Below are 27,228 nucleotides of genomic sequence, written 5' to 3' on the forward strand. Positions count from 1 at the left end.
CTTAACTGCATCCATATGGCTCGAGATTGGATGTGGGAAATAAGAAATCTGTGCTGCTAGCTAACGTTGCACAGCTGTTGCCAGCGGGGGTAACGGCCAGAGAAGAAGCGAGATCCTCTCCTGCGGGACAGAAAAAGTCCCGCTAGACTCGTCGCACTTTTTAAAAGAGCAAGTTTACACTGAAAGACGAACATGCCTTCGACTAAATAGCTGTGGTGGAGGTCGAGGATGGCCGCAGACGTAGATAAAAGAATCCCGGAGGAAGAGAAAAAGATTGCGCCGCAGAATGGGAAGCAGAGCCCGGGCTCGAGATCCTGGATCTACAGGGGGTTGTGGACTTGGGTGGTCGTCTGTGCTGTTCCTCTGTTCGCTTTTGGGATAAAGTACTACCAAGATGCCCAGCTCCTCAAATGTCATGTAAGACCCAAATCTGTAATTATGTTATATCACAGTTTAACAGTGATCTCGACTTGGTGGGTCTAGCTGTGTTAATAGAAACTTTGCAGTGACCTTCTCGTCCTTTTGAGGACCCATGATTACATTAAAATTCTGCTGTTATCTTGCAGTAGTTTTCTCTGTAACCGATGTGTTTCGATTATTTATTTAGCGGACACGCAGTCACCATAAAGCTCCACATCTGCAGTTTTTCCACCCCCGTAGTGTTTTATTATAGGGGGTGGGTCTTTGTCACAGCTGCTAAAACTCACCCCCTTGTCCAAATCCAGACTTGTTTGGTTACTGAGGGTCTCCAAGTTGTTCTTGCATCTCCCTCCCCCTCTTCCCTCCATTGTAAGGTCGCTGGTAGGCACGCGTCTGCTTCAGAAAGGGTGGTTTGACTGAAATGCATGCTAGGAATCTGCCTCCTCAGGGATGATCTTTATCCAGGCAGGATGCTCAGTCATTTGGGATAATGTAGCACATTACTTTAAATGTGTCACACATCTGAGCGAATGTTTTTGTAGTTGTAATAATTTAAAATATTTGCATTTCATGTGATGGGGTCTTAATGTCCTAATATTTTTTATGCTGCATTAAAAAAAAGCATATGAATTGACCGTGAAGATCAGTCTAATGCATGTGTCCCTCCAATAGGAAGAGAGTGTTCGGACACTGGGTGCCGAGGGGCTTTTTCTCTTCTCCTCTTTAGACACGGACCACGACTTCTATCTCAGTCCGGAGGAGTTTAAACCTATTGCAGAGAAGCTCACAGGTGCATCATGTTACCTTTCTTTGTGCTTGTCACTTTTGTCCAATCATTTTCCTTCAGTCTCCTTTGTTACCTATCCTTGTGGTCACAAGCTTACATATACTCATGAGGCATGAATTTCAAAGTAGGGCTGCCAGAAACGATTATTTTGATAGTAGACTAGTCACCGATTATTTTTGCGATTAGTAGACTAATTAGATCATGCATCCATTGGACGTAAAACGTACAGTTCATTGCACCAGCATGCATCTGCTCTTATATAACTATCATTAGCTTACAGCTTTAAGTGTGTAAGGTATGTGCTAACTAAAAATAAAGACAAGATGATAGTTTATTACATTTTAATGAAATTTGCAGATTGTTTCGGTGAAGTTTAATAAACTCCTTGCTATCTAAAATATAACAGGACACCGGAGTATATTCTCGAGCATCTCACACTTCTGATAATCAGCTGTCTGCTTGACATTTATTCAGCTGTGTAAAAACTATAACTTTAATCTCAGCCAAACCGATTTACTCAGGAACAAATAAAATACTAAAAAAAAGCCAAACAATAACATTTGTAAGTTATCTAAGTGAATTATATATGTTTAACCTGAGTAGCGAAAGACAGCAGTGGGTTTGAAAACGATTTGCCGGGAGTCCGGTGCTCTCATGGGGTGAGCCTTGCCCCCGGCTAGCTATCGAGCTAGTGGGTAACAGACGTCTCCGAAAACGTCGGAGCGCTTTTGAAAATATGTGGTGTCCTGATAAACTGAGCAGATATTTGAGGTTTACACAGCTACATTCTCGCCTGAAAATATGTTAAACATTTATTTTGTGACCCAGAAAGAATAATAAGAGTAATATTAAAACTAGCTGCCACCACTGTTGGAAACTGAGCTGGGCTGCTATGAATTCTGGGACACAGCTTCTTCTTCTTCGGGGTTTAACGGCAGCTGGCATCCTTGTACATGCAGTGCTGCCATCTTCTGTTTCAGTCCGTTATTACACTCTTAAATCCTGCTACTTATTCCTGCGGCTTTTGTGATCTTACAAAGCTTCAAACGACGCGTCGACTATTAAATCAGTCGTCGACGGTTTTGATAGTCGACGTAATCGTGACTATTCGACTAATCGTGGCAGCCCTATTTCAAAGTAATCAGATTTTACTGATTCGTTTGAATAGTTCTTTTTTTCAGGGTGGAATGATTGTGCAGCATACATCTTTAAGAGAAACTACCAGCTGTAGTCAATTATGATCACTAAGGAGAAGTTAATTGGACTTGGCCTTCAAGGTTAAAGACATTACAGAACCTTCGGCACCACTTAGCTATAAAGCATGTCTACTTGTTCCATCCTTGAAAAAGAACAGTTCAAAGAAAAAATTAAATGCCCCAAATCATCATGACATTCACGTACATGAGTGTATGTAAACTTGTGACCACAAATGTATAGCCTCACACTGACTCTGGTTTACTTACAGGGATTACAAACCCAGCGGATTTTGAGGAGGAAGCGATCCATGATCCCAACGGGGAGACTTTAACCTTGGAAGCCAAAATGCAGCCTCTCCTGCTTGACTCCATGACAAAAAGCAAAGATGGTTTCCTTGGAGTAAGACAATACCAAACTCTGCGTGCTTCCTTTATGCTGCTGGTTTATTGTTCTCTTTCTCATCGCTGCTCTACAGCGTCTGCAGAGGACTGCTTTAATCAAAATCACAGCACAGAAAATCCCAGAAGGGGCTAAATTATAGCATGTTGATGCAGTTATTGTTGATAAATGTGCTTGTACATTGTCTGACTGTCTTACTCAGCTCTTTGTGAATGCAGCTCATTCAAAAGGTGCAAGCAGCCTTGAATTGAATCCAGAATGAAACTGCTGAGAATTTGTAATGCTTGTGCTTTCCAAAATTACCTTCCTCCATCTCTTTCAGGTTTCTCACAGCTCTCTGAGTGGGCTGCGGTCTTGGAAGAGCCCAGTAGTGCCTTCTTCGTCCTTCTCTGCAAGCCAGTTTAGGGTGTTCTTGCCCCCGAAGAACAAGATAGAAGTTGGTGACACGTGGTGGGTGATCCCCAGCGAGCTCAACATTTTCACTGGATACCTGCCCAATAACCGTTATCACCCTCCCACACCGAGGGGCAGAGAGGTAGCCTAAAAATCCATCTCTGTTTGGCCTATGGTTAGATTGTAACATGCGATTATTGCACTGTATAGTGGCTGATGGTTCTTTGGCTCTTGGTGCAGGTACTCATCCACTCCTTGTTGAGCATGTTCCACCCTCGGCCCTTCATCAAAACCCGCTTTGCTCCGCAGGGTGCAGTCGCCTGCATCCGAGCCAGCAACGACTTCTATTATGACATTATCTTCAGGTGAGGAGGGAGTAAGGAGGATGGCGGTGTTTTTTAATACGTTTGAACTATTAAACTGCAAAATATGTGTATTATGCATTAGTGCTGATTGATGTCTAAAGCACACAGTGAATTTTAAATTTATTACGAGTCACTGTGTTCACTTTATTATTCTGTCAAAGGTTTTACAGGAATTCTGTGTGGATGAATTCCACTTTTAGTTCGTAAGGAAGCAAAAGATGGAATTATTTGTTTTTATGCTCATTCATGACTTTTTAGTTTCCAGCTTTAGTTCCATATGACAGCCACAAACCATAGACAGAGTGAGCCCGGTTCTGCCCCCCCCCCCCTGCTATCGCCAAGTTCTTGTCACAGGGAGTGGGCTGATTGTTGGGGTTTTCTCTTTATTATTGTAGGGTCTTTACCTTGCAATATAAAGCGCCTTGAGGTGACTTTTGTGGTGATTTGGTGCTATATAAATACAATTGAATTGAAAAAGCACTCTAATTGTAAATATTTAAAGCAGAAGTTTCAAACTCGCTCAAAGGCATGTTGGAAAATGAGAAAAGCACGTATGTTGATGTGCTTTAAATAAATATGTAGACTGCCCTACGATCAACTCACAAGAACCCGTTTCACAAGCCTGAATGTGACAACTAGTGGCAGCTTTTAGAAGACAAAATTCAATCAGATAAAACACAATAATGAAGATTTACTACTTGTGATCTTGCATGTATTTCTACAAATCTCACGGAGCCTGTTTCAGGGGCCTGAAAGCAACAACTCAGTACTCATGTGGGAGATTTCAATTAAAAGAAAAACAGTTAGTAGTTATAGTAGTTAAAATTCTTTGACAGTAGCCTTTATCTCATTGCAGATGGTTGTACAGACCATTCCTTACACTTGGTAAATAAAAAATCAGTCTCCCGCCTCTCGCAAAATTGTCTGCCTCCAGCATCAACTGGCCTTTTCTGTTACTCTGAGCTTAGTAGCTTGCAGGTGCAGTGGAAGGGCACCCTTTTGTTTAACTTGCTGTGTGCGTGAGATGCATGTTGCTATGGGGACCATTCCCAGAAATGGGCTGGCCAAAATGTCCTGAAAACCCAAAGTGATATGTGGGTAGGATTCAGTTAATTCTTGAGTTTGACACCTGTGGTTTGAAGTCTTTGTGATGCTGCTGTAGTAAAATAAAGCCTCTGACAGCTTTGTGAAGGTCGAAAATCAAAACACCGTGCAAATGTTATGACCCGACTCCCTGGTTAGTTCTTGTAGGGATTTCTGACAGAGACTTACGTGCTCTCAATTTTTACTCCTTCTGTTCACCCCCTGCAGGATTCATGCAGAATTCCAGCTCAATGATATTCCAGATTTTCCCTTCTGGTTCACACCAGGCCAGTTCACTGGCAATATTGTCCTTTCTAAAGACGCCTCTCACGTCCGCCTCTTCCACCTTTATGTCCCCAATAACAGGTAAATCCCTCTCATACACACACAAACTGTCACACGTGTTCATATACTCCCCTATCGATGGATCGTTATGAAGTTTGGGTGCCACCTGTGCTGTGTTACAGGTCTCTGAATGTAGACATGGAGTGGCTCTACGGAGCCAGTGAGAGCAGCAATATGGAGGTGGACATTGGTTACCTGCCACAGGTATGGCTGTTTATCTCAACACTAACTGTTCTCATCACTGAGTAGCTACATCAGTATTGTTTTTGGCTGACTGTCCTAACTTAGTCTTTAAGTTAAGTCACATCTATTTGATTTCCAGTCAATCAAACAGTATTAATGTCACGGTAACTGCCTGTTTTGACTTTAATTTAAAATACATATGGATTAAATACTTATGAACGTGTGGAATTTCACAGAATGTAAAAGATGATCCTCAGAAAAGACACACAAGAGTGTCTGATGTAAAGCGTGTGTACTATGTCTAACGAGAACTTGCGTTTGCAGTTAGAGCTCCAGTCGGCGGGCCCGTCCACTCCCTCCGTCATCACTGACGAGCAGGGTAATATCATTGATCGGCGTGACAGCAGCAATGAGCCCATCCAGTTTGTCTTTGAGGAAATCCACTGGACCTCTGAGATCAGTCAGGAGGAAGCTGCTCGCCGCGTGGAGGTCACCTTCTATCCCTTTAAGAAGGTAATTCTCTATGTTCGAATAAGTTGGTGATTGTGTTATTGCACACAGTGTCGGTGTAACACTGTGCTCCTTCCCAGGTGTCCTACCTGCCTTTTTCAGAGGCTTTCGATCGAGCCCAAGCAGAGAAAAAGCTGGTGCACTCTATTCTGCTGTGGGGAGCTTTAGATGACCAGTCATGCTGAGGTGAGATAATGTCATGCTTCAAAAGTGCATCACAGTCATTAAATTTAAGCTGCTAGCTTTCTAAAGGCATACCATTACCAATTAAATATTACTGTAAAGTGCACTTAAGCCCATTTTCTGAAATGGCAGGTAAATACAGGTGTTACTAATGATGTACTAATTATGTTAATTAAGGATCTGTGACAGTTACTCATGTCATTATTAATACCTGTGCTGGTTAATTATAATTCATTCAGTCTGCCAACTTTGACGACCATTACACCTATTTGGAGTTCTACCTTGTTCCTAATATGTTCACCGTATCTTTGTCTCCTCCCCACGCTTTTATAGGTTCGGGGCGAACTCTCCGGGAGACAGTCCTGGAAAGTTCGCCCGTCCTCGCCCTCCTCAACCAGAGCTTTATAAGCAGCTGGTCTCTGGTCAAAGAGCTGGAGAACCTGCAGGTAAGCAGCTACAGTGATGAAAAATCCAGAAAGTTGTGCAATTACTGAAAAATGTGCTTATCTTCTTACTTTAAGTACAGCTGTGTTTCCACTTAATAAATATCCTGCTTCCTGTTTTCCCAGGCTGATGAGCAAAACCCTGCGTTGAGTGAAAAGGCTCGCTTACACCTTGAAAAGTACAGTTTTCCTGTGGAGATGATGGTGGCTCTGCCCAATGGAACCATTGTAAATATTATTTTTCATAGAATTAAATCATAGGCAAAAGCACACTATTGGGAATATTAGGATAATAAATGTTGGCTATCTGCATTCTCCATGTTGCATTAGCAGTGAAACGACACAGTCAACTGTAAGGCTGATGGCAATGAAATAATAAAAATGAAATACGGTAACATTAGCTTAAGTGGATGCATCATATCCCTGTAAGTGCCCACACACTAGCCAAGCATAATAAAACTGGCAGAGATATGGAAGACTCTGCCAAAAATGTACTACATAGAAAGTTATTTACAGTTTTATTAGCAGCTATTGCAGAAAGTCTTACTTTGAAAATGCCATATTAACCCTGACTGACCAAGTATAGATGCGAAGAAGAAAGAAGCCTCTAAAGCCTTTTATCCTCTTTTATGTGGTTTCAGGTTCATCACATCAATGCCAACTTCTTCTTAGATCAAACTGCCATGAAACCAGAGGAGGAAGAAGCAACTTTCAGCTTCTCTGGCGGCTTCGAAGATCCCTCCACATCCACTTATATCAGCTTTCTGAAAGAGGGCTTGGAGAAAGCCAAGGAGTACCTGGCACAGTAATGTGTTTGAGCTTAACCAGACTGGGCAAATGATCCAAGATTAGGAAAACCTACTAAGCATCTGGTGGCGTTCCTCTTCTGTGTGTGTTGGCAGCTGGAAACATTTTTGCCTTCTGTACTCTTTGCTACTATTTATTTGGACGACTCTCTCGGTTAAAAAAAAAAGAAGTTTTATATAGTATTTGTATTGTGACAAGTAGAAATCCAAAGGCCTTCCACGCTGAGCAGGAACAAATACAGTATGTCACACATTTAGACTTGCTCTTTATCCTTGTAGCTGCTGAATAACTTAGCTATAAGATATAGATGGAGGCCTACCAAGTCCCAGTTTAGTGTCAGTACCATTCTTTAGTGCGTTACATCCAGTATTGTGTTCAGTATTTCTTCTTTTATGTGGTGGTGTTGCATGTGCAGTATTTATTGACTAACTGAGCTTCTCTGCTGAGTGTACCCAGAGACGGAGCTGCTGTTGTTGTTTCCTCCAGCTGTGTTTCTGCAGTTAGTGAAGGCTTTGCCTGAAAGCTCTCCCCGAGCTGGGTAACGCCTGATGTTCTTGTTGAGGCTGCTGGAGGGAAACACCCTTCTCTGACTCGGGACAAAGGCATGAAGAGGAACTTAGAAACTGGACTGGAGAACGTAAAATGAATGAATCAGACGTTTTCCCATATAGCTTGTGTTTAAAACCAAATGTTACAATCTATTCACAGAACGATATGACCACACCAAAGAACTTCTCTTTTACTGTGTAAGCAGATGAATTTGTTAGGCTGCTTTCCTATTATGGCTCATATCTGTGTAAATCAGGGTGAAAAACAGTTGGATTGTTTCTTTAGTGAGGAGCAAATAATTTCTCTGTCTCTCTTCCCATCGTATAAACAGAACAGTTGGCATCTTCAAGTCCTAATTTCAGAACAGAAGAGCCCAATGATCTCACACACACACACCCATGTGAAATATCTTGCTGCTTGGAGCCTTTAGAGAGAAAACTCCCCCAATATTCTTCTGTAACTAGCAGTGCCGTTTGATTTTCACTTGTATAACAAAAACATTTTTTTTAAACAAAAAGAATTGTTTTCTTTATAACACACACACACACACACACACGTTTAAATTCACATTGTGCTGATTTTTATTAACGCATCTACAGTACTGTAGAGTGTAGTTAGAGTAGATTGGTCTATCAGAGTAAGATACAGCCGAATGACATAATTACATGAATCTGAAGTATTGATTTTTGCACGTTCAGAAACCACAGTGGTGAATAGTGACAAATGAGGCTGTTAAAGTCAGAAGTACAGATGATCTTCTATTCAGAAGGCTTTCTAAAAGCGGAGCTCCAAGTGTTCGGCGTTCATTTTAGCCGTCTGCGTCACCGATGAACGAAAAGCCATTAAAGTGATGATTAGTGGTTAAGGAAGGGAAGTGTTTGCGAGAGTTTGGGCTGTACACATGCAGTTCAGAAAGCATTGAAGTGGGGGCATGCTTTAACTATGAAGGGAGACGTTTACACAATAAATAATGGGATATTGTGATGTTACCGATTCATATTAACAGCAAAGTGCAGTCTGAGATTTATAACTCACTCCATTTGTAACGTAGTCCATCCAAAAATTAGGATTCAAAGAATCCAGTTCAGCTCTACAGTTCACTGTAGCACAACTTAGTTTGTTTGCCAAACCCACAGGAATGAGTCGGCCACTAAGCAGTCCACCCTCAGAGCCCACTCTGACAGTAGGCTGTTACGGATCAGCTTTATTTCAGTTCACTTTGTTAAAATCCACAGCACTTAATCACATGGATTAATCCAGAAGTTTAAGGTTGATTGTTTTCGTTTATGGATGTTACCATGAAATGAAGGAGCTGCTGCATGTTTCCGCTCAGTGATAATTCTGTCTCAATTAAAGCCGATCAGCAGCGACGACGTGAAACAAGCTGAAACGTCGTCCAATCTCCTCAGCTGAATTTCCACACTTCTAGCTCCATGACTCGGAAGTCATCGGTTTCTGAAAGGCAGCAGTTATTAAAAGTGTAGCAGGGACTGCTACGGCCCAGGTATAGGTTCTCATCCACCCACAGACCGAAGTGACCACTGTGGAAAAAGAGGGAGACGGTGGTTAGCGAAAGGAAACCGACCCTTCTTGGCTTGGTTTGAAAATTAGAGCAATATTATTTTTTGTAAGCCACAGAAGTATAAATTATGGAAGAGTGGAAGTCGAGAAAGCTACTTAATTACCTGCCTCCACCAATAGCAAAGCAATCCAAGTCTCCCTTAATAAAAAAGGAATTCTCTCCAGTCCACTTGAAACACTGCAGAGAGACATCAGATAATCATCTCACATTTATAACACACGGAGTGTCTCTGTTTTACCTCCATCAATTCATTTTCCCAGGAAGCATCATTCATCACAACTCAGATCCATTCCTTCAGTCATACCATCCTGTTATTTTGCATTTTAAACGGTTTAGAATATATTTTCTACACTAAAGAAAAAAAAATCTGGATTGGTTACCTTGAAGCGAGGATGCAACATGAAGAGAAACGTTTCTCCTGTACCGTAAAACATCTCACTAGACCTCAAAGGGTGAGAGAGGAAGGCCCCAAATATCTGATTAGAAAAAGTCATAAGAGAAAATTAAAAAACTAAAGACTAAAGATATATATTGTTTATTTGAGATAGAATAGTTCATTTTTACCAATCGATATGTTGGTAAGTCGCTAGTATCGGCCAATATTTGCAGATATATTGGTATTTTCAATTCAATTTTATTTAAACAGTGCCAAATCACAACAACACGGAAGACCGTACAATAATACATACATATATATTCATTTATAGCAGCTGATGAATGATAAATTAAAAGACGAGTAAAGACGAGAAGGGAGAAACACCGTTCAACCATATTATACGCGTTAATGTTTCAGAGTTGGCCATCCTGCAACCTACGTACTGTAAATGTGTGTTTGGAACACCACAAACACGACAACCAGAATAACCAGCTGATCTGAGAGTTCGGCAGAGCGTGAAAAAGTAATTCAATTCAACAGTCACCTCAAGGCCTTTTATATTGTAAGGTAAAGACAGTACAATAATACAGAGCCAAGCCTGACAATCAAATATCCCCCATTAGCAAGCACTTGGTGACAGCAGGAAGGAAAAACTCCCTTTTAACAGGAAGAAACCTTCGGCAGAACTAGGCTCAGGGAGGGGCAGGGCCATCTGCCATGACTGGTTGGGGGTGAAAGAAGGAAGACAGGACTGTGGAAGAGAGCGAGCGATTAATAATAACTAAAGATTAAATACAGAGAGGTGTATAAACACATAGTGAGTGAAAAGGTGAGTGAAGAAGAAACAGTGCTTCATGGGAAGCTCTCAGCAGTAATCTATGACTTGTGGCAATAAAGCAAGCACAATCATATTATCTTAACAAGTACTTATAAATACTACACATAACAAACATTAGGGAAATCTGCTGATAGTCTACTGATTTATCAGATTTTAAAATCACCAAATATCGGTCATGGAAATCCTAGACTGGTCTGGCTCTAGAGCTGACAGTACATTTTTACCTCATCGAGCGCATCCTTGATGACAATAATAACAGGCGAGTCCGTGCCGCTGAGTTTTCTGTAAAGAGACTTGAGGCTGGCGCCGTGACGCGACGTGCTGTAAGCCAGCTGCCACGTGTAGCCAACAGTCCTGGGAGGAAGCTCCTTACACAGCTGGAAACAGATGAAAGGCGGGAAGTAAAATAAATGAAATGAACATTAGAAAGGGTGACATAGCAATTAAATACTGGAGATACCATCTGTGTGTGTTTTCTAGAAAATGTTAGGAAACTGGCATTTATTCATTTCTGAATAATGAACTACCTGTAATAATAATAACAACAATAACAGGCATTGAAAAAGTAATGGTATCTCTTCCGTGTCAACCCCACAAGTTTTATTCTGCTCATGTGATTGTAGCGTTTTCAGTGTGAGAATCATCCCAGTCACTCCTTCAGCATCTGCTGACTACAGGTCATTATGCACATGAACAGAAACGTCTTTCTGGGAATTCCTTAACTGCATGATTGAGCTTGCATCAAGACATTTCTTGTCAACCTTTAATTAAGCAGAAACACCACAGAATGAGTGCCACTACTCTAGGACATCTATATAAGAGCAGTGTGTGAGCCAACTCAGCTTTCTTTAAATAGTCTCCTGAAGATACTTGGCCATAAAACACTAAGCAGTAAATCTAACTGTATTATACTGTCGCTTATGAGGTCAAACAGTTCTTTTCTTACATCATTTTAAATAAGATTAGCTATTCCTCTTTCAAAGTAAGAAAACAAAAACCCACTTTACATTTATCTTATAATCTGATGAAACCCTTTAAAACTTGGGAGGCTAAAATGATTTTCAAATGCATATTTAGTTTCATCAATACTTACTTATATTTACTTAAAAAGTCTCAAAAAGGCAAAAAGGACAGTAATTTCTGTTGCATAAAGACAAGCTGTTGTTTATCATAAGCCCGGTTTTAATTTCTTTATGTCTTTACTTAAAGAACCTTTAACTTCTTGTGTCCCCTTGAATTCTGAAGCTAAACCTAGATGCTCTTACATCATCAGATGATTAAAACTCACATATAAACGCTTGTTTGGTCTCACCAACCTCTCTGACGTGTGAAGCCTCCAAAATCTGGCTGTTCTCAACAATATTACTGAGTCCTTCGGGGTCTCTATCAACGACCAAGAGCGGCTTGTCTCTACTCTCCTCCATCAACACCATCTGCAAAAAGACACTTGTACATTTGAAAAAAGCTGTTTTTCTTCTAGAATATTCTAATAAAAACAAGTTTTTCTTCATCAGGAAACAAATGTTTTAACCTGCAGTGCAGGTCACAAACTTACAAACGTTATTCTCCATTATCGGCATAAAAGTCCGACTGACCTCATCTCTCATCGTCTGCTATCCTGTGAGACCCAAACAATAATAATCCACTCACTTCCCAATCGTCCCCTGAGTGTCTCTGAAGCAGCTTGTCCTCATCCTCCTCTTCCTCCTCCTCCTCGTCTTCAATGAGTACGAATTCCTCATCATCACGGTCTCCCTCCCCGTCCTCCTTTCCTCCCTCAAGCATACACAAGTCTGGTCGGCAGTGTTTTAAGTAGGCGTACAGCTCGTCGGAGCTACAGCAGGGAGGAGAAGGCACTCGCTCAGAAATGTTGAATCGACAAACAACACGACAGCTGCACCAACACAGTGAGAGCGTGGCACCCGGGTGTGGTTTTCTGCTCAGCTGCAGGCGGAGAGGTGGGGAACGCTGGTTCAGCTCGTTTATGTGGCTTTCAATTATCCTTTTACTGCCGCAGATTTTCTGGTTGCATTGTTTTCCTGAGATTCAGCTTTCTCAGAACGGAGTCAGTGCTTCGGTGAGGATCGCTCAGTTAAAGAGTCACTGTTTGGACTGCATGGATGTTACATTTGAATAGCCGTGTGAGAAGTATTCACAATCATTTACTTGAAAGTAGTGATGCCAGAGCATGTAAGAAAATCAGAAAGAAAAACAGCAGTAGGGTCGAATTTAGTGTTGTTACATTGTTTCTATTATTACTGCATCACTATTACTGATGCTGGCTTACGCACAGCTAATTGGAACTACTTCATACTATAGATGAGAAGGATAAATGTAGCTGTGAAACAAAAACACTAGAATTTATGAAATGTTATAGAGTAGAAATCTAGAGTTGACTAAAACCATTATACAGATTCAGGTACTGGCACCGAGTCTGACCAACATCGTTTTATTATTGGATGCCACAGTGGCCCTTATTATGCACACACAAGCTGACAGACTGACTCTATTTTTCTGAAGACAAAGTAATGTTTATGTGTCCATTGTTCGCTGAGTGGCAAAAGATAAGCGTGCCAAGTAAGCATTTAACGAAGTGACCCTTGTTAGCACGAGTACAGTGCTGGAAAAAAGCACTTTTGTCACACTTACATGTTTCATTTCATCAAACAAATTTAAATATTAGGGGTTCTTCTGACCTCCTAAATAAGCCTCAAATGCACTCTCTGAGTAAATTTGGTATGCTGGCCCCTCCTGGGAAAGTTCACCACTGTTCCAAGATTTCTCAGTCTGTCCATAATGATTCTTGCTGGAGTCCCAATGCCTTGAAAAAGACCCTTTGCAGAGTAATAAATCTCAATGACTTGGCATTTTTAGATTGCCCCATAATATGATGCTTTTGAGGTCTATTAGCCCACTTCAACTTTGCCACACAGGTTCTATTTAAGTGATTTCTTTATTCAACAGGTCTAGTAGCAATGAACAAGTGGAGGGCTTTACTTTTCACACAGGGTGTTCACAGCACTGTAGATGGATGACAACATAGCCAGTTAAAATAGTTGGCATGTCCTCTCTAGCTCAGAAGATTTTATATTATGTTAATAAAAGTTGATCAGTGCTTTATCGGTATCTGGAAATATGACGTTGATACCTGAAATTGATGGACAAGACTGTGGGAGCCGGAGAATTTGCTAAAGCAGAAAGACGAGGACTTGTGTAACAGAATGACGACAGGGTGGAATATTTAAATACTTTAGTTCTCTGGCTGAATGTGCTCCTCTGAGTAACCTGGATTATAGAGCACAGCGGCGTGGGCTCGAGATTTAACCAAGAGCTTTCATTATAAAGTGCAGTTGTAAAGGTTAGGAGTCTTTAAAAAGCTCTCCTGATTTGCATGACAAGAAATGCAGTGATTATTTTAAGTCTGATGGAGTTTTTCTTTAAATCTTTGATACTTTTCTTAGAAGTGCTTTGGTTACCTTTCCTGTGACAGTGCAAGCCAGGTATCCCTTTTAGGTAATGCTTTGGCTGGTCCGAGGTGAAGACCTCCGACACCCTTTTTCTTTCCTGCCGATGGCTGAACCCGCAGCCTCACAAACATCAGACCCCCAGGACTGCTCGCTGATGACCTCTTAGGTGCTGTGAAGGAAACAAAGAGCAAAGATGGCCTCACGTCAAAGGAATAACACATCTAACACATCAGCCAGACAGACATACACTCAACAAAAATATAAACGCAACACCTTTGTTACTGCTCCCATTCCCCATGGGATGGACGTAGAGACCTAAAATTCATTCCAGATACACAATATAACCATCCCTCCCAAACAGTGGTCACAAATCAGTCCAAATGTGTGGTAGTGGGCACATCTGCTATATTGAGATAATCCATCCCACCTCACAGGTGTGCCACATCAGGATGCTGATCTGACATCATGAGTAGTGCACAGGTGTACCTCAGACTGCCCACAACAAAAGGCCACCCTGGAATGTGCAGTTTTTTGCGCTATTGGGGGTCTGGGGACCCAGAACCGGTCAGTATCTGGTGTGACCACCATTTGCCTCATGCAGTGCAACACATCGTCGCATGGAGTCTATCAGATTGACAATGTGGCCTGTGGAATGTTGGTCCACTCCACTACAATGGCTGTGCGAGGTTGTTGGATATTCGTGGGAACTGGTACACGCTGTCGTATACGCCGGTCAAGCACATCCCGAACATGCTCAATGGGTGACATGTCCGGTGAGTATGCTGGCCATGCAAGAACTGGGACGTTCTCAGCTGCCATCTGCCCTGAACAATGTGAACCATGATTCATCCGTGAAGCGCACACCTCTCCAACGTGCCAGACGCCATCGAATGTGAGCATTTGCCCACACAAGTCTGTTATGGCGACGAGCTGGAGTCAGGTCAAGACCCCGATGAGGACGACGGGCATGCAGTTGAGCGTCCCTGAGACGGTTTCTGACAGTTTGTGCAGAAATTGTTTGGTTGTGCAAACCAATTGTTCCAGCAGCTGTCTGGGTGGCTGGTCTCAGACGATCTTGGAGGTGAACCTGCTGGATGTGGAGGTCCTGGGCTGGTGTGGTTACACGAGGTCTGCGGTTGTGAGGCCGGTTGGATGTGCTGCCATATTCTCTGAAACGCCTGTGGAGACGGCTTATGGTTGAGAAATGAACATTCAATGCACGGGCGACAGATCTGGTTGACATTCCTGCTGTCAGCATGCCAATTGCACGCTCCCTCATTGCTTGTGGCATCTGTGGCCTTTTGCTGTGAGACAAAACTGCACATTCCAGGGTGGCCTTTTGTTGTGGGCAGTCTGAGGTACACCTGTGCACTACTCATGATGTCAGATCAGCATCCTGATGTGGCACACCTGTGAGGTGGGATGGATTATCTCAATATAGCAGATGTGCCCACTACCACACATTTGGACTGATTTGTGACCACTGTTTGGGAGGGATGGTTATATTGTGTATCTGGAATGAATTTTAGGTCTCTACGTCCATCCCATGGGGAATGGGAGCAGTAACAAAGGTGTTGCGTTTATATTTTTGTTGAGTGTAATTCACATTCAGACCTGCAGTTTGATTTTTTACAGAGGTCTTCTCCATTTCTTCAGATTGCAGTTGGTCCATGTTCACTTTGCTCGCCACCTCTTGACTTCCACAGCAGAAGGTGGCAGCACTGCTCAGGACAGCCAGGCTGCCGACCGATGCTTCAGTCAGCACCTCCAGAGGGCTGCTATCCAGCTCCTGTTCAACTTCAGCCATGTCCTTGCTCTCTGCCTCCTCATCTTCAGAAACCTCCTTGGTCGGGCTCAGAGCCAGTCTGGATAAATCAGCTGGAGCAGCAGACACCAGAGGTGGGCACGACTCCCCCTTGTGATTCAACTGACCTTGTTTTTTGGCCATTTTCAGCTTCTGGAAAAGTTTTTTCCCTTTTCTCCTGAAAAAAGTGAAAAAAAGTGGTTATACTGGCATTTCATGTAATCCGATATCCACGTGCTTAACTATGCATCCCTGCTGACCTCTGCTGAGAGGTGTTGAAGTGAACATGTGAGATATCAGAGAAGAAGGAGACAGATGCCAGATTGTCAACAGAGTATGACAGAAGGTACTCCTCGCAGCCATGCTCCTTCACCAGAGGATGTGTCTTACACGGATCAAAGAAGATTTTATTAGAAGTCACCAGCAGGATGCCTGAAACACAACCCTGACAAAGAGAGACAGAAAATGCTAACGTTAACTTACAAACGTCCAAAAAAAACCCCAACCTTCTTAACCTGTTCTTCAGACTCACCTTACGATCAGTGATGTAGCGGCAGATCAGTTTGAGATATGGCATGGGCTCTGGTCCCTCCCCCTCACAGCACTCTGGTGGCAGAGCCAATAAGCAGAGCTGCCCATCAGGCATCGGTACTGCCTCCACATCCTGTCGGGATCGCAGGTAACAACAAAATACAGCGTTTAATAGAGAGTAAAAGGACTTTTAGTCAACAAGCTTTTTGGCTTTAGTCAATGTAAATGTTTGACCTGTTTCTGTTTTTAAGGTCTTAAACTGAAGATAACATCAAAAGCATTTTATATCTGTATCAGTGCATCATTTGTCAGATGTTGCTGTTTGTTCACTGCCCACATCACTTTTCCAGCCTGTTCTCAGAGCTGTGATGTTTTTGCTGCTCGTTTCCACAGTAACAGTCATTTGATTCATTTTACAGCCTTCTGGCCTCATGTTTTTCTCACCACGGCTAATAACCGTTATTAGCCCCATAATGAAAGCTTCTTGTTTTTTTCATTACAATCATAATCTTCTTCAGCTTCTTTATTATTAATCCATCGTTTTTCAGGTTGACTTGGCTGTGGATCACCTTGTCATATTCAGCTTTAGTCAGGTCTTAAGCAAAAGCACCAATATCTGAGTTTATAAATACTTTTATTAATAACAGATCTGCAATAAAAATCTGACTCTCAAAAAAAAGCTCAAAAGGTTAGCACGAAAATGCACCCTGGGTATCAAAATGTCACTTGGAAATGTCAAAATAGTAAATATGAGTGAATATTTTCATGCATATAAATATAAAAAGGATGGGCATCACATTAATTAATTAATGCCATGAACAAACATATCTAACACATACTTTGGGTGCTGAGGATATTTACAATCTACAATCTAATTTATGAGAGACTCAGTATTTAAAATGTTGACCCTTCTTCTTATTAACTTCTGTAATTCTCTGTGGCACGCAGAATATCAGCTTCTGGGTGAAAACCTGATTGATGGGGATCTATTTAAGCATTATCAGCTCCAACATGCTAGAAAATGAACAGATTTAAACAGAATTGTCCCTGAATTGTTGGAAGAGAATGTTTTTTTTTCCAGTATGGTGCCACGGGGAAAAAAAACCAAACATTTGGGTGTTTTGTTAAAATAAAACTCCGCAGGGAACGTTTCGACTTGGAGTTCAAGGGGTAATGTGATGTTATGACCAGACAATGATTAACCCTGAGATGATCCTGAGGACATTGTGTGCCATTCCATTTCGTTATTTTTATGCTATTTTGGCTGTGCTGAATGAATATAGCTCATATCTGTCATTACTTTACGATATTATTTTCTGTAAATTTAAGAATTGTTGTCTCAGTTTCTTAAAATGGCTGAGCTATGCAAAAAAAACGCCACATTTTATCCAAAGGACAACTATATTTTTAAAAGACTGAGTCATTTAAAGTGGAAAACAATATTACTATATAATATTTTTACAGCAGTTTTGGGGAAGATGGCGTTTTCTGTCCTTAGAGTAGAGAGAGTCAGGATTTTTAAGGATCCTCTAAGGGTTAAATACAAATTACATCAAGAGAAGCTGTTATGGTTCAAAACAGCCACTTATTTTTTTGTAAGCATTTACTGCATTTCCCTCTGCAGCTACCCTGGCCAAATGTTTACACAGTACAACATGTTCTGCTGCACTTATCGGCTGTTTATGAGGAGAAACCGAACCTAATAATTGCAATAAATGCACAATGTAAGAGTAAAAGGCTGATTAAAAACTGTGATCTGGAGCCTTACAGATAAGTAAGGATGCATATCACATGGCCTAAAATGCCTTCAGCAGCTGGCTCCTGGGTTTGACTCCCAGCCAACTGGACCTTTGCTACAAATCATTCCCCGATGCTTTTCCCACTCTTCCCGTCTGTCTCCACTACGCTCTCTGAAAAAGGCAAAATGTCTCAGACTACCACATTTAAGTTCTTACGCTTTCTTAATATGGCACCAATTCCTTACATTAGTCATTTCACGGTCCTTTCTTTACACTGTCACGTAAATACTTTTTATGATAAAAAGAAATCCAACAGTTCCCTTTGAGCAAACACACCTTAATGACTGTTTTCTCTCATTAAACTGCAGGGGACAGTTAAATGCCTCACAAACCAACCAAATTATACGTCATACAGAGTCCCATATTATGGTGCCATGATACTATCCCTGATTCAAACACTGATGCATCAGTTTTAAATAGAAATGTTTATGAAACCACTCTTTTATTATGGCTTTGTAACCTGATAACAGGCAGAACTGGAAACTGAAGTGGATTCAAAAGTCTAGACCCAGACACATGTTACTGAACGATGCTACAAAGTCTTTATTATAATCTTATATACAAAGTAACTATGATCCTCAGCTATGAAAATATCAAATAGCAAAGTATATCTGTATAAACCATAAAGAAGCATAAAAGTGGGCTTTTTTTTACCACTTACTTTCACTTCAGTCACATTTTTTAAAAACAACAAAACTGCAAAATCAGTACTCTCGGGATTGCACCACATGCTATTATTATCAGTTGTATTTCTGCTTACCAGTAGTTTGTCGTATTCTGCTTCTGGTGACGGGGACTGAGGCTGAGCAGCGAGTGGATTCAAAGGGTCTTGATCTACTTCCGCTTCTGGTCTCTCCTTAGTATCGGAATCCAGTTCTGGATGCGACGATCCTTCTCCAGGAGAAGTGTTTTTTCCTTTTGGGACGACCAGCTGCTTAAGAGAAAATGCCATTGTAAGAATAGCTGTGACACTCACGTGGGCACACCGTGTAACACTGGAAGAGAACAGAGCAGTTCCTCATTCTACAGCCCCGCATTTTCCTACTTCTTTGTTTGTAGTGACATCTAGGCTCCATATAGGGCTCTGGATGCGAGGTTGAGCACTTTGTTTTACAGCCACAATATACCAATTTAAAGCATTAATGTGACAACACTTAAAGAAATTATGACTTTGAGCCTGTTCTTTCTCATAAACATAAGTTCTGGTTGGGTAGTGATGCATACATTGGTTTAAGGTGGAGCAAAAAAACAAAACAAAACACTTTCACAGGCAGGCAAGAGGGAGGCACTGCTTTGCATTTCAAATCAGCTGCAGCAGATGTGTCATTCTGATGTGTGTACACGCTTAACAGGCGCACTAAATATGTGAGTCAAATGTCAGCAACTATCGTGTGCTTACAGTTGACACTTACCTCTCTGGCGATGAGGGTAGCAGACGACGAGGATGGTTTAGTTCCTGTAAGGGTGGACTGGTGACCCATGTCGCTCTCCTCCGTTGAGGATGCATTACTGTTAAACTTAGATGAGACGCTGAACACACCATCCCGAGGGAGACCCTGAGTGGGGAGAAACACAAACACAAGAAAGTCTCCGTCAGTAAATTGAAATGTGATTACACAACACAAGGAGAGGTCATATTTTAATAATGAAAGATATAAATGGGCCTGTTTTGGATTTGCCTAGTACACTACCGGGACCAAATAAAATATATAATCGTTCTGCATTTTTTTTATTTGATTGTTTGTGTGCAGCAAAAGCCATTCGGTTCCTTATCAGAGAGTTGGTTTAATATAAATACAGCCTCCTTAAATGCACATGGGGACATCATTTGTTATGGAGCCCTCTGTGCGCTTCCAGTTTAAACAAGTTCAAACATCAGAGAATCGGATTGAATTTCCAATAAACCTGTGGACTCTCTCTCTCTCTCTCTCTCTCTCACACACACACACACACACACACACACACACACACACACACACACACATAGACACAAACACGTAAGATCATCAATTTGAAACAGTGGGAGTAAAGCATAACGACTGTCATCGGCTGACAGATGGATCCATCGACCTAAATTTTATTAGTGGCGCCTGACATATTATATAACCGTGGAAAATCACAGTGCTCTCGTGTGGGCGTGGGCTTTTAGCCGCGTCTTAGGACATGGACATGTACGCATTAGTGCCGGCTAACGCACAATAATTTGGCGAGTTGCAGCAAACATCTCATTAATACACAATACCTTAGTTTGACAACTAAGTGTACACATAAGTGCTGTGAGTGCAGTGCATATTAGATGCAGTGGAGAAAACAGCGAACGCACCCAGATTTCAATGTATATCAATCGGTCTTTATTCTGGAAACTTGGCCCGTGGAGACGAAAAAACTCATAAAAAGACAAGAAACAAAATTAAAAACAAACAAAATACACCCCAAATCGCCCTCCCACAAACAGCCAACTACATCTGTGTCTCATCAACAAAGACGGATAACGTATGTGGTTTCAAACCTCATATCCATTGAGCCCACATTCTCATTCTCAGAGGTGTTGAGCCTCTAAATAAACTTACACATGAGACTTCTAAATAAAGCTTCAATTGTACTGACTCCAGCCGTTACAAACATCTCACTTGCACCGAGCCACCTCGGTTTCTTCAATAATAACCTCAGAGTGTCATTATGAGCTACCTGAAGTTGAAGCGTGCTTTCCTGTAGTTCTCCATGTGCCGTTTACAGAGGTGAACAATATGCTGTAATTAGAGAGATCTTCGCAGTATCTTTACACACATTTCATGCATGTGTAATCTGGCATTGCCTATAAACATAATCATCACCTGCCATTTAATCTGTAATAACATGTCCCAGATCTTTTTCCTTATTATCTGCAATGCTAAACGCCTGTCCTCAACTTCTTTGACATACATCAACATAAAGATTTAAAAGAGCTGGAGACTAAATCTCTCCTTGTCCAACTCCATTGTTCGCCGCTAATAAAGCTGAAACGCTGTCTCCTGACTTTACTCGAAGCCGCTGGTTGGCATGAGAATAAGCCACAACCGTCACGATGTATTTGGGTAACCTTTTTGAAAACAGAGAAGTCAGCCTAACACTGGCATATTTATGACGCTTGACAAAAATGATCACAACCTTCATGCTTTATTACCTGGTAGGTCAGGTATAGTATGTGCCCTAATGACCATGAAGTCAGTGCTTCCAGTATTATCCACCTTCTACAGCTCACTAGGAAAACAATTAAATAAGGTGCTATAATGCTTCTGTCATTATGCAACAATGTTATTTGTTCCAGAAATCCCTTCGACTGTATTTTGGAGCGATATCCTGCAGTTACTACAAACTCTCACCTCTTTCCAGAAACCTGTCATATTGTTACATAGTAGCTTCTCCTCCAGCAGATCAGCTTTTTTTTTTTTTTACAAATATGGACTGCATATTTATACTTAGCATTAGTGAGCTTCTTATCCTCAAACACGGACACCTGTCTGGGTACATCAGCTAAAACCCATTTATGAGCTTCAGCATGATACTCTGCTACATATTTATTCCAATCAGATGTGTAGAATGAAGTACCCATAAATGCAGCTATTTAATAAACTAAGCCTGCTTTTTAGAAAAGCCCAGATTTGGATAAAAGTTTCAAGGCTCCCTGTTAAAGGAATGTCTAATCACATGGACGCTAAGACACCGATCAAACTGTCAAAGGTTTTATTGTGCGAGTGTAAAATATGTGTTGATATGGGATTATAGGTACAGGTAGGTGTGGTGTATGCTGCACTAAATCAGGTGACGAGTACACTACAGCACTTTTTAATCTGTGTTAAAGATACACTTCTATGAAAAGGCCACTCCTAGAGTGACACCTATATGTGGAGAGCTTGTGTGTCCATTGTGAGTTTATGTAAGTTGTTAATAAGTGTTCAGAGGACTGGTCAGATGTTAGAGCTAGCAGGTCTGAATTAGCTCCTTCACTTGGTTTATCACCCCTGATAATACATGTTTAGTCTTTTAGCCGTCTACACATTAAATAGAATACAATTCAACTCTCTCCCAGTGTGATTTCAATTACCAAAAAAAGAAAACTGCACCAAAGCATAACAGCATTTAAAATAAATACAGAGCAAATTTAATTTCAATGAAAAAGGAAAGGATTAAAAGTGGGAGAAGGCAGAGGGAGGACAGACAAACAAATCTTCTCATCTTTTACCTCATTGCTACATGCTTTGTCATTCAATTTTAAAATCCAAGCTGACAAACCTTAGAATGAACGTCTGAGAATGCAATCCTCCTGTATTTGTTGCAGAAGCTCTTAAACAGACTCTCTTTGCCCATGGTGTCTGACAACAGCTGAGCGATTTCTGATTCTCAATCAAAGAATCTGACTCTCAACTCATCGCTGAACCTTGGACAATCTTTATCAAATTCTCTGAAGACCATAAATTATGAAACCAATTACTACCCTCAAGCTGCTAACTCTGGGACACCCAATGATATAAAGTTACATAAATCAGCCAATAAATCCATAAATTCCAAATTTTCTCTTCCATATTCCCACAGCTGCGTGCCTCACCACCCACAAAAGGTCAAATAAAGTTTAAAAGAAAACCATGTGACTCACCCTGCTGCTTGGGCCGTCACCTGACGATCCACCCACTTGCTCGTTTGTCACTACAGTATTGTTCAGATCCCATGAAGTCCCTGTGTGGAAAAAAAACACACATTTCTGCTATGCCATTCTGGTATGATAAAGCACTCTGAGCAGCAGCAGAAGTATGAGGAAGCAGCTTAATATCACAGTTACTACAAGTCTGCTTGAATACTAGTTTAAGTAATGAACATGAACCAGCCAGCAGGCTCTACATGTCTGTTATAAAATGCTAATTCAAGCTGCAGTTCTTCCAGCAGCGCTTTGCTTCTACATGATGCAAACAGCCTGCCTGAGGATATCGAACACTGCAGGAGTACCTGCGAGGTAGTACTGCCGCAGCTTAGGGTTTCTGATGTGCGGGATGTGGTTGAGGGGTCGACACACAATTGTCTGGTGCTGGAGCTGGCTGCTGGTTGTAGCCTCCTGCAACACTCGGCCTGATGGTTGTGTCTCCCAGGGCCGTTTTGCAAACTGTGGAGGCTGAGAGACACCAGCAGGCAGCTTGGATCCCAACCTGAGGCACAGAGAATCAAAAACAGATTTAATGCCTTTATATTAAAGCTCTGCAATGTTTAACAAGGCTCTGTACTAACACGCCAATAATCCAACTAATATTTGGTTAAATGTAACTTGACCAAACATTTTAGTAGCTGCCAAGAAAGTTTTTGCATAACTCTGGGGGGATCTTTGACCACTCTTCTTGGATGAATCAGTAGGATTAACTTAAATTTGTTGGTTTCCTGGCACAGATTCGCTTTTAAGTATACTGCACAAATTTTCAGTAGGACTGCGGTCTGAGCATTGGGAAAGAAATTACGGAAGGTTAATGTTAGCCTACTTTAGCTATTCCAAAACCAGTTTTGATGTTTGGGATCACTGACCTGCCGGTACACCCAGTTGTGTCCAAGTTTTAACTGTCTAACTGTTGATTTGAGGAGAAGGTGAAGAATTTGGAAGTAGTCCTCTTCCTTCATTATTTCATCCACTTTGTACAGTGTACTCGTACCACTGGCATCAAAACACCCCCAGAGCATGATGCTACCACCACCATGCTTACAACTGGTACAGTGTTCTTAGTTTTGAAAGCCTCACCTTTACTCCTCCAAACATGCCTCTTGCCATTGTGGCCACAAAGCTTAATCTTTGTCTTGTCTGACCATAAAACTTTCCTCCACTGTGGACAATGACACTGATATTCCAGCAGTTTCTAGTTCATCGCAGGCTTAATCCTTATTGGTTCCTGTGCAGTTCCTGAACATCCTAACCAAAGTCAATTTAGGCAACAATTTAGTCTTCTTCCAGACTTTGGAAAAAGTGGTGACATATCTGAATAACATCTACTTATGCACAATTGTTTGAAATGATGATCGTGAAATCTGCAGTTGTTTAGAACTCTGCTTTCTAGATCTTCACTGAGTTCCTTGGACTTCCCACTGGTCTGAGCCTGTCAAACAGATCTTTTTTTTATTGCTAACAAAGAGAAACTACCAGGTTTAGTCAATCATGATCACCAAGGAGAAGTCAATAGGTCTTGGCCTTCAAGTTTAATAACACTTTAGAACTTTCAGCACCACTTATTGAAAAGTGGATGTGTATAGTTGAATCTTTATGTTTACTTTTGACCCTGTCTGGATTAGAGAATCCAAGATAACTTCAACCTTGTGACCCAATTCTGGCATTTTAAAGTAATTTAAGAAGTGTTATGTCCAATTATTCCATCCTGGAAAAAAGAACCGTTCTAGATATAGTTAAAAGTCAAAAATTACCATGACATTAATGCCCATAATGGGTGGATGTAAACTTCTAACCACAAATGTATGTAACCATTGGCCGAGAATGAATATTAACACTCAAATATAAATTATATTTTAAGGTGGACTTTCCCTTTAACAGCAGGGATTCAAAGATTGTGTTGTTTAGAGTATCTGAAGTGTGAATAACAGACTACAGCAGCGTTCACAGCCAGAGCCCAGTTATTTATAGGGGAGTAGGAGTTGTCTTTGCAATGGGTAGAGAAGAGACTGAAAGAGTTCTTGGCAAGATGCTATGGCTCTCACCCACATGATGTGACTGAGCGTGGAGTTGTTGGAAATTTGCATTTTGGGATTCTGTTTAGTAGTCAGGCATCACACACAAGGACTAAATTGTAGCTTACTCAAGCTAATATCAGTCAAACATATCACAGACATGCTTTCTTCTTTGCTTTCTTTCCAGTAATCCAAGTATTAGAGGCCTGACCTGGTCTTCACATTGCCGAAGTAGCTAGTCCTCGCCTTGTCTCTCTGGGGCTCACGGTCCATGGCTCCTAAAGTCCCAGCCCTCCTCACAGACTGAGCCATTTTCTGTTTTTCTTTAGTCTGTTGCTGGCAGCAGTGGCAGATGCAGAGGGACGAGTGGCTCAGCTGGCATCCTTCCTCCTCCTTTTATTCCCCATGCCTACCTCCTGCCCCAGTTATGGCACCTACACAAGACAGCAATAAAGTCAGAAAATGTGGAGGGATTTTACAAGCATCCACCTAATTATGAAAGAGAGATGAGTGAATCAAAAGCCTACACTTTACCCTAGAAAGAAGTGAGATACACATTAACAGGGTTAATCCAAGCAGGAGAAATGTTTTGCACACTCTTAAATAGGTTGCAGCCTGACCAAAATGATAAGACCTGGGAAGAAAAGAGCCATTTAAATCTTCAAATCAAACAAGCAGAGCACAAACTTATATGATGCCTCATCAACGGCCAGTCACATGCTACTATAGCCCTGTTATAGGTCAACTATCACAATAGAAAGAACGCAACAAGATAAGCATTGAATCTAAAAGAGGTTTACTTTTTACGCAGTCGGAACAGTGGGATATTGCAGGAAAACAATATTACAACATATTGCAACACTGAACTGTATTAATGTTTTCCTTCACCACCGTCTTTTTGCTCAGAGAGATCTATAAAGTAAGGTTACACACACTATCTGACTTATTAACCCTCTATCCTCTCCCAGTGGCATACTATGAGATAATAAAGGGTGAGAATACTCAAGGGAATTAAGACAGATTTCCAGTTCAATAAAAATATCCATCAAAATACGTGCTTACAGTCAATGGGAACTATAGTGATCAAAGATTGCTGACCAGCTTACCGTTTTGTTTTGCATTTCTGTAACTATGTAAAACAGGATATTGTTATGCAGGAATGTCCTTATAGATGGATCAGATAATGTATGTGCTGGCTTTTTAGCTGGGGAAGGCGCTACTTAGGCACTACTTAAAACTATGTTCACGTCGTAATATATGCACCATTGTAGCTACAGCCTAATTCCTGCATTTCATGTGGCATCCCAAAGCTCACATCCCTGAGCGATTAGTTATTTGTTATATCTGAATTAGCGGCAACAGCAGTGTTAGCTAGCTTAGCTTTGTACTGCATACTTTAGGAACATTACACGATCATAGGTTAAAAAAACGATAATAACATGCTTCATGTAAATGTATAAGGTGTCATTATCAGCGTGGAGGAAGTAAGCATTTGAGACGACATCACAGAATCATCAAGACAACAGCTATGGCAAAAATATATATATTTATATACATTAGCGGCAGATTTGGGGGAGATGGGGGATTTATAGGAGCAGCAGGTTAACCGAGTGTTGTCTTCACTGACCTGTGTCTAGCCCAGGGATGGAGACGGGTGGCGGTCATATGAGCGCGTCTTCATATTGCAGTGTTATGATATCACTGCAGACAACAGTAACAAGTTCCGCCCTGTTCCCGGCGTCGCGCCGATTCACAGCTACCTGTCAAGATTGTTCCTCCACCATCGGCAGGCAACGGCGAAGGCGGAAGTATGTAGCAGGGAAACATCTTGTCTTTTCACCGCATCTTTTCTCATTGCTTCTGAGACAGGATGCAGCCGACGTTTTGGGACACAGCTACAGAGGACTAGTTTGTCCAAAGAACCCTTACTATAAACGTCAGAGAATACAATACTACGCACGTATTTAGATATAAATACAGGCATATGCATTTCTTAAAGAATATTATAATCAAAGAGTACTCTTTTCTAAAAATACAAATATTATAAAAGATTACTGTTTCCCTGAAATAAAGTAGGGAAATACAGTATGCGACAACAAAACAACAATAAAAGACAAAATATTTCCTACTTACCTGCACATGGTTAAGCTTCACAGCAAAAACAGAACAAACAAAACAAAAATTAATGTAATCAATTTATGAAAAATATAATGCAGGTAACCACTCACTTTATTAGGTATACCTGCTTGTCAAGAACTGTCTTAAATCCTTCATGGTACAGATTCAACAAGGTACTAAAAACATTCCTCAGATTGACATGACAGCATCTTACAGTAGCTACAGATTTGTTAGCTGCACATCCATGATGCAAATTTCCTGTTCAACCACATTCCAAATGCACTGTATTGAACTGAGTCTGTCTGTGTGTTAGTACAGTGAACTCAATGTCATGTTCAAGGAACCACTCTGAGATTATT

At 41.2% G+C, this 27,228-nt stretch overlaps 2 protein-coding genes across 4 annotated transcripts; one reads left to right on the plus strand and one right to left on the minus strand.

Annotated features, from left to right (window-relative positions):
* selenon (selenoprotein N) lies at window positions 1-8,028 on the plus strand. Its single transcript, XM_026152885.1, has 12 exons — window positions 1-417; window positions 1,093-1,210; window positions 2,673-2,803; window positions 3,126-3,338; window positions 3,437-3,561; window positions 4,873-5,010; window positions 5,112-5,193; window positions 5,497-5,685; window positions 5,763-5,868; window positions 6,199-6,311; window positions 6,435-6,536; window positions 6,950-8,028. Exons 1-12 carry the CDS (start codon window positions 229-231, stop codon window positions 7,115-7,117), a joined length of 1,674 nt encoding a protein of 557 aa, XP_026008670.1. The 5' UTR covers window positions 1-228; the 3' UTR covers window positions 7,118-8,028.
* Window positions 8,029-8,221: 193 nt separating this feature from the next.
* Window positions 8,222-26,589, minus strand: LOC113012592 (oxidation resistance protein 1). 3 transcript variants are annotated; one of them, XM_026152881.1, is made up of 16 exons: window positions 26,379-26,589; window positions 24,963-25,185; window positions 23,042-23,238; window positions 22,695-22,774; window positions 19,474-19,617; window positions 18,822-18,995; window positions 16,264-16,395; window positions 15,992-16,176; window positions 15,542-15,909; window positions 13,937-14,096; window positions 12,111-12,294; window positions 11,777-11,893; window positions 10,685-10,837; window positions 9,627-9,722; window positions 9,350-9,423; window positions 8,222-9,205 (listed from the first exon to the last, which is right to left on the minus strand). In XM_026152881.1, the coding sequence occupies exons 2-16, from the start codon at window positions 25,061-25,063 to the stop codon at window positions 9,070-9,072; spliced, it is 2,301 nt and encodes a 766-aa protein (XP_026008666.1). In that variant the 5' UTR covers window positions 25,064-25,185; window positions 26,379-26,589; the 3' UTR covers window positions 8,222-9,069. The 3 variants fall into 3 exon arrangements, with proteins under 3 accessions (XP_026008666.1, XP_026008668.1, XP_026008669.1); XM_026152883.1 differs by having other exon boundaries at window positions 18,822-18,992; window positions 26,379-26,588; XM_026152884.1 differs by lacking the exons at window positions 22,695-22,774; window positions 23,042-23,238; window positions 24,963-25,185; window positions 26,379-26,589 and adding an exon at window positions 20,385-22,686.
* Between the last annotated feature and the right edge of the window lie 639 nt (window positions 26,590-27,228).

This window comes from Astatotilapia calliptera, chromosome 19 (assembly GCF_900246225.1).
Source record: "Astatotilapia calliptera chromosome 19, fAstCal1.2, whole genome shotgun sequence".
Taxonomy (NCBI): domain Eukaryota; kingdom Metazoa; phylum Chordata; class Actinopteri; order Cichliformes; family Cichlidae; genus Astatotilapia; species Astatotilapia calliptera.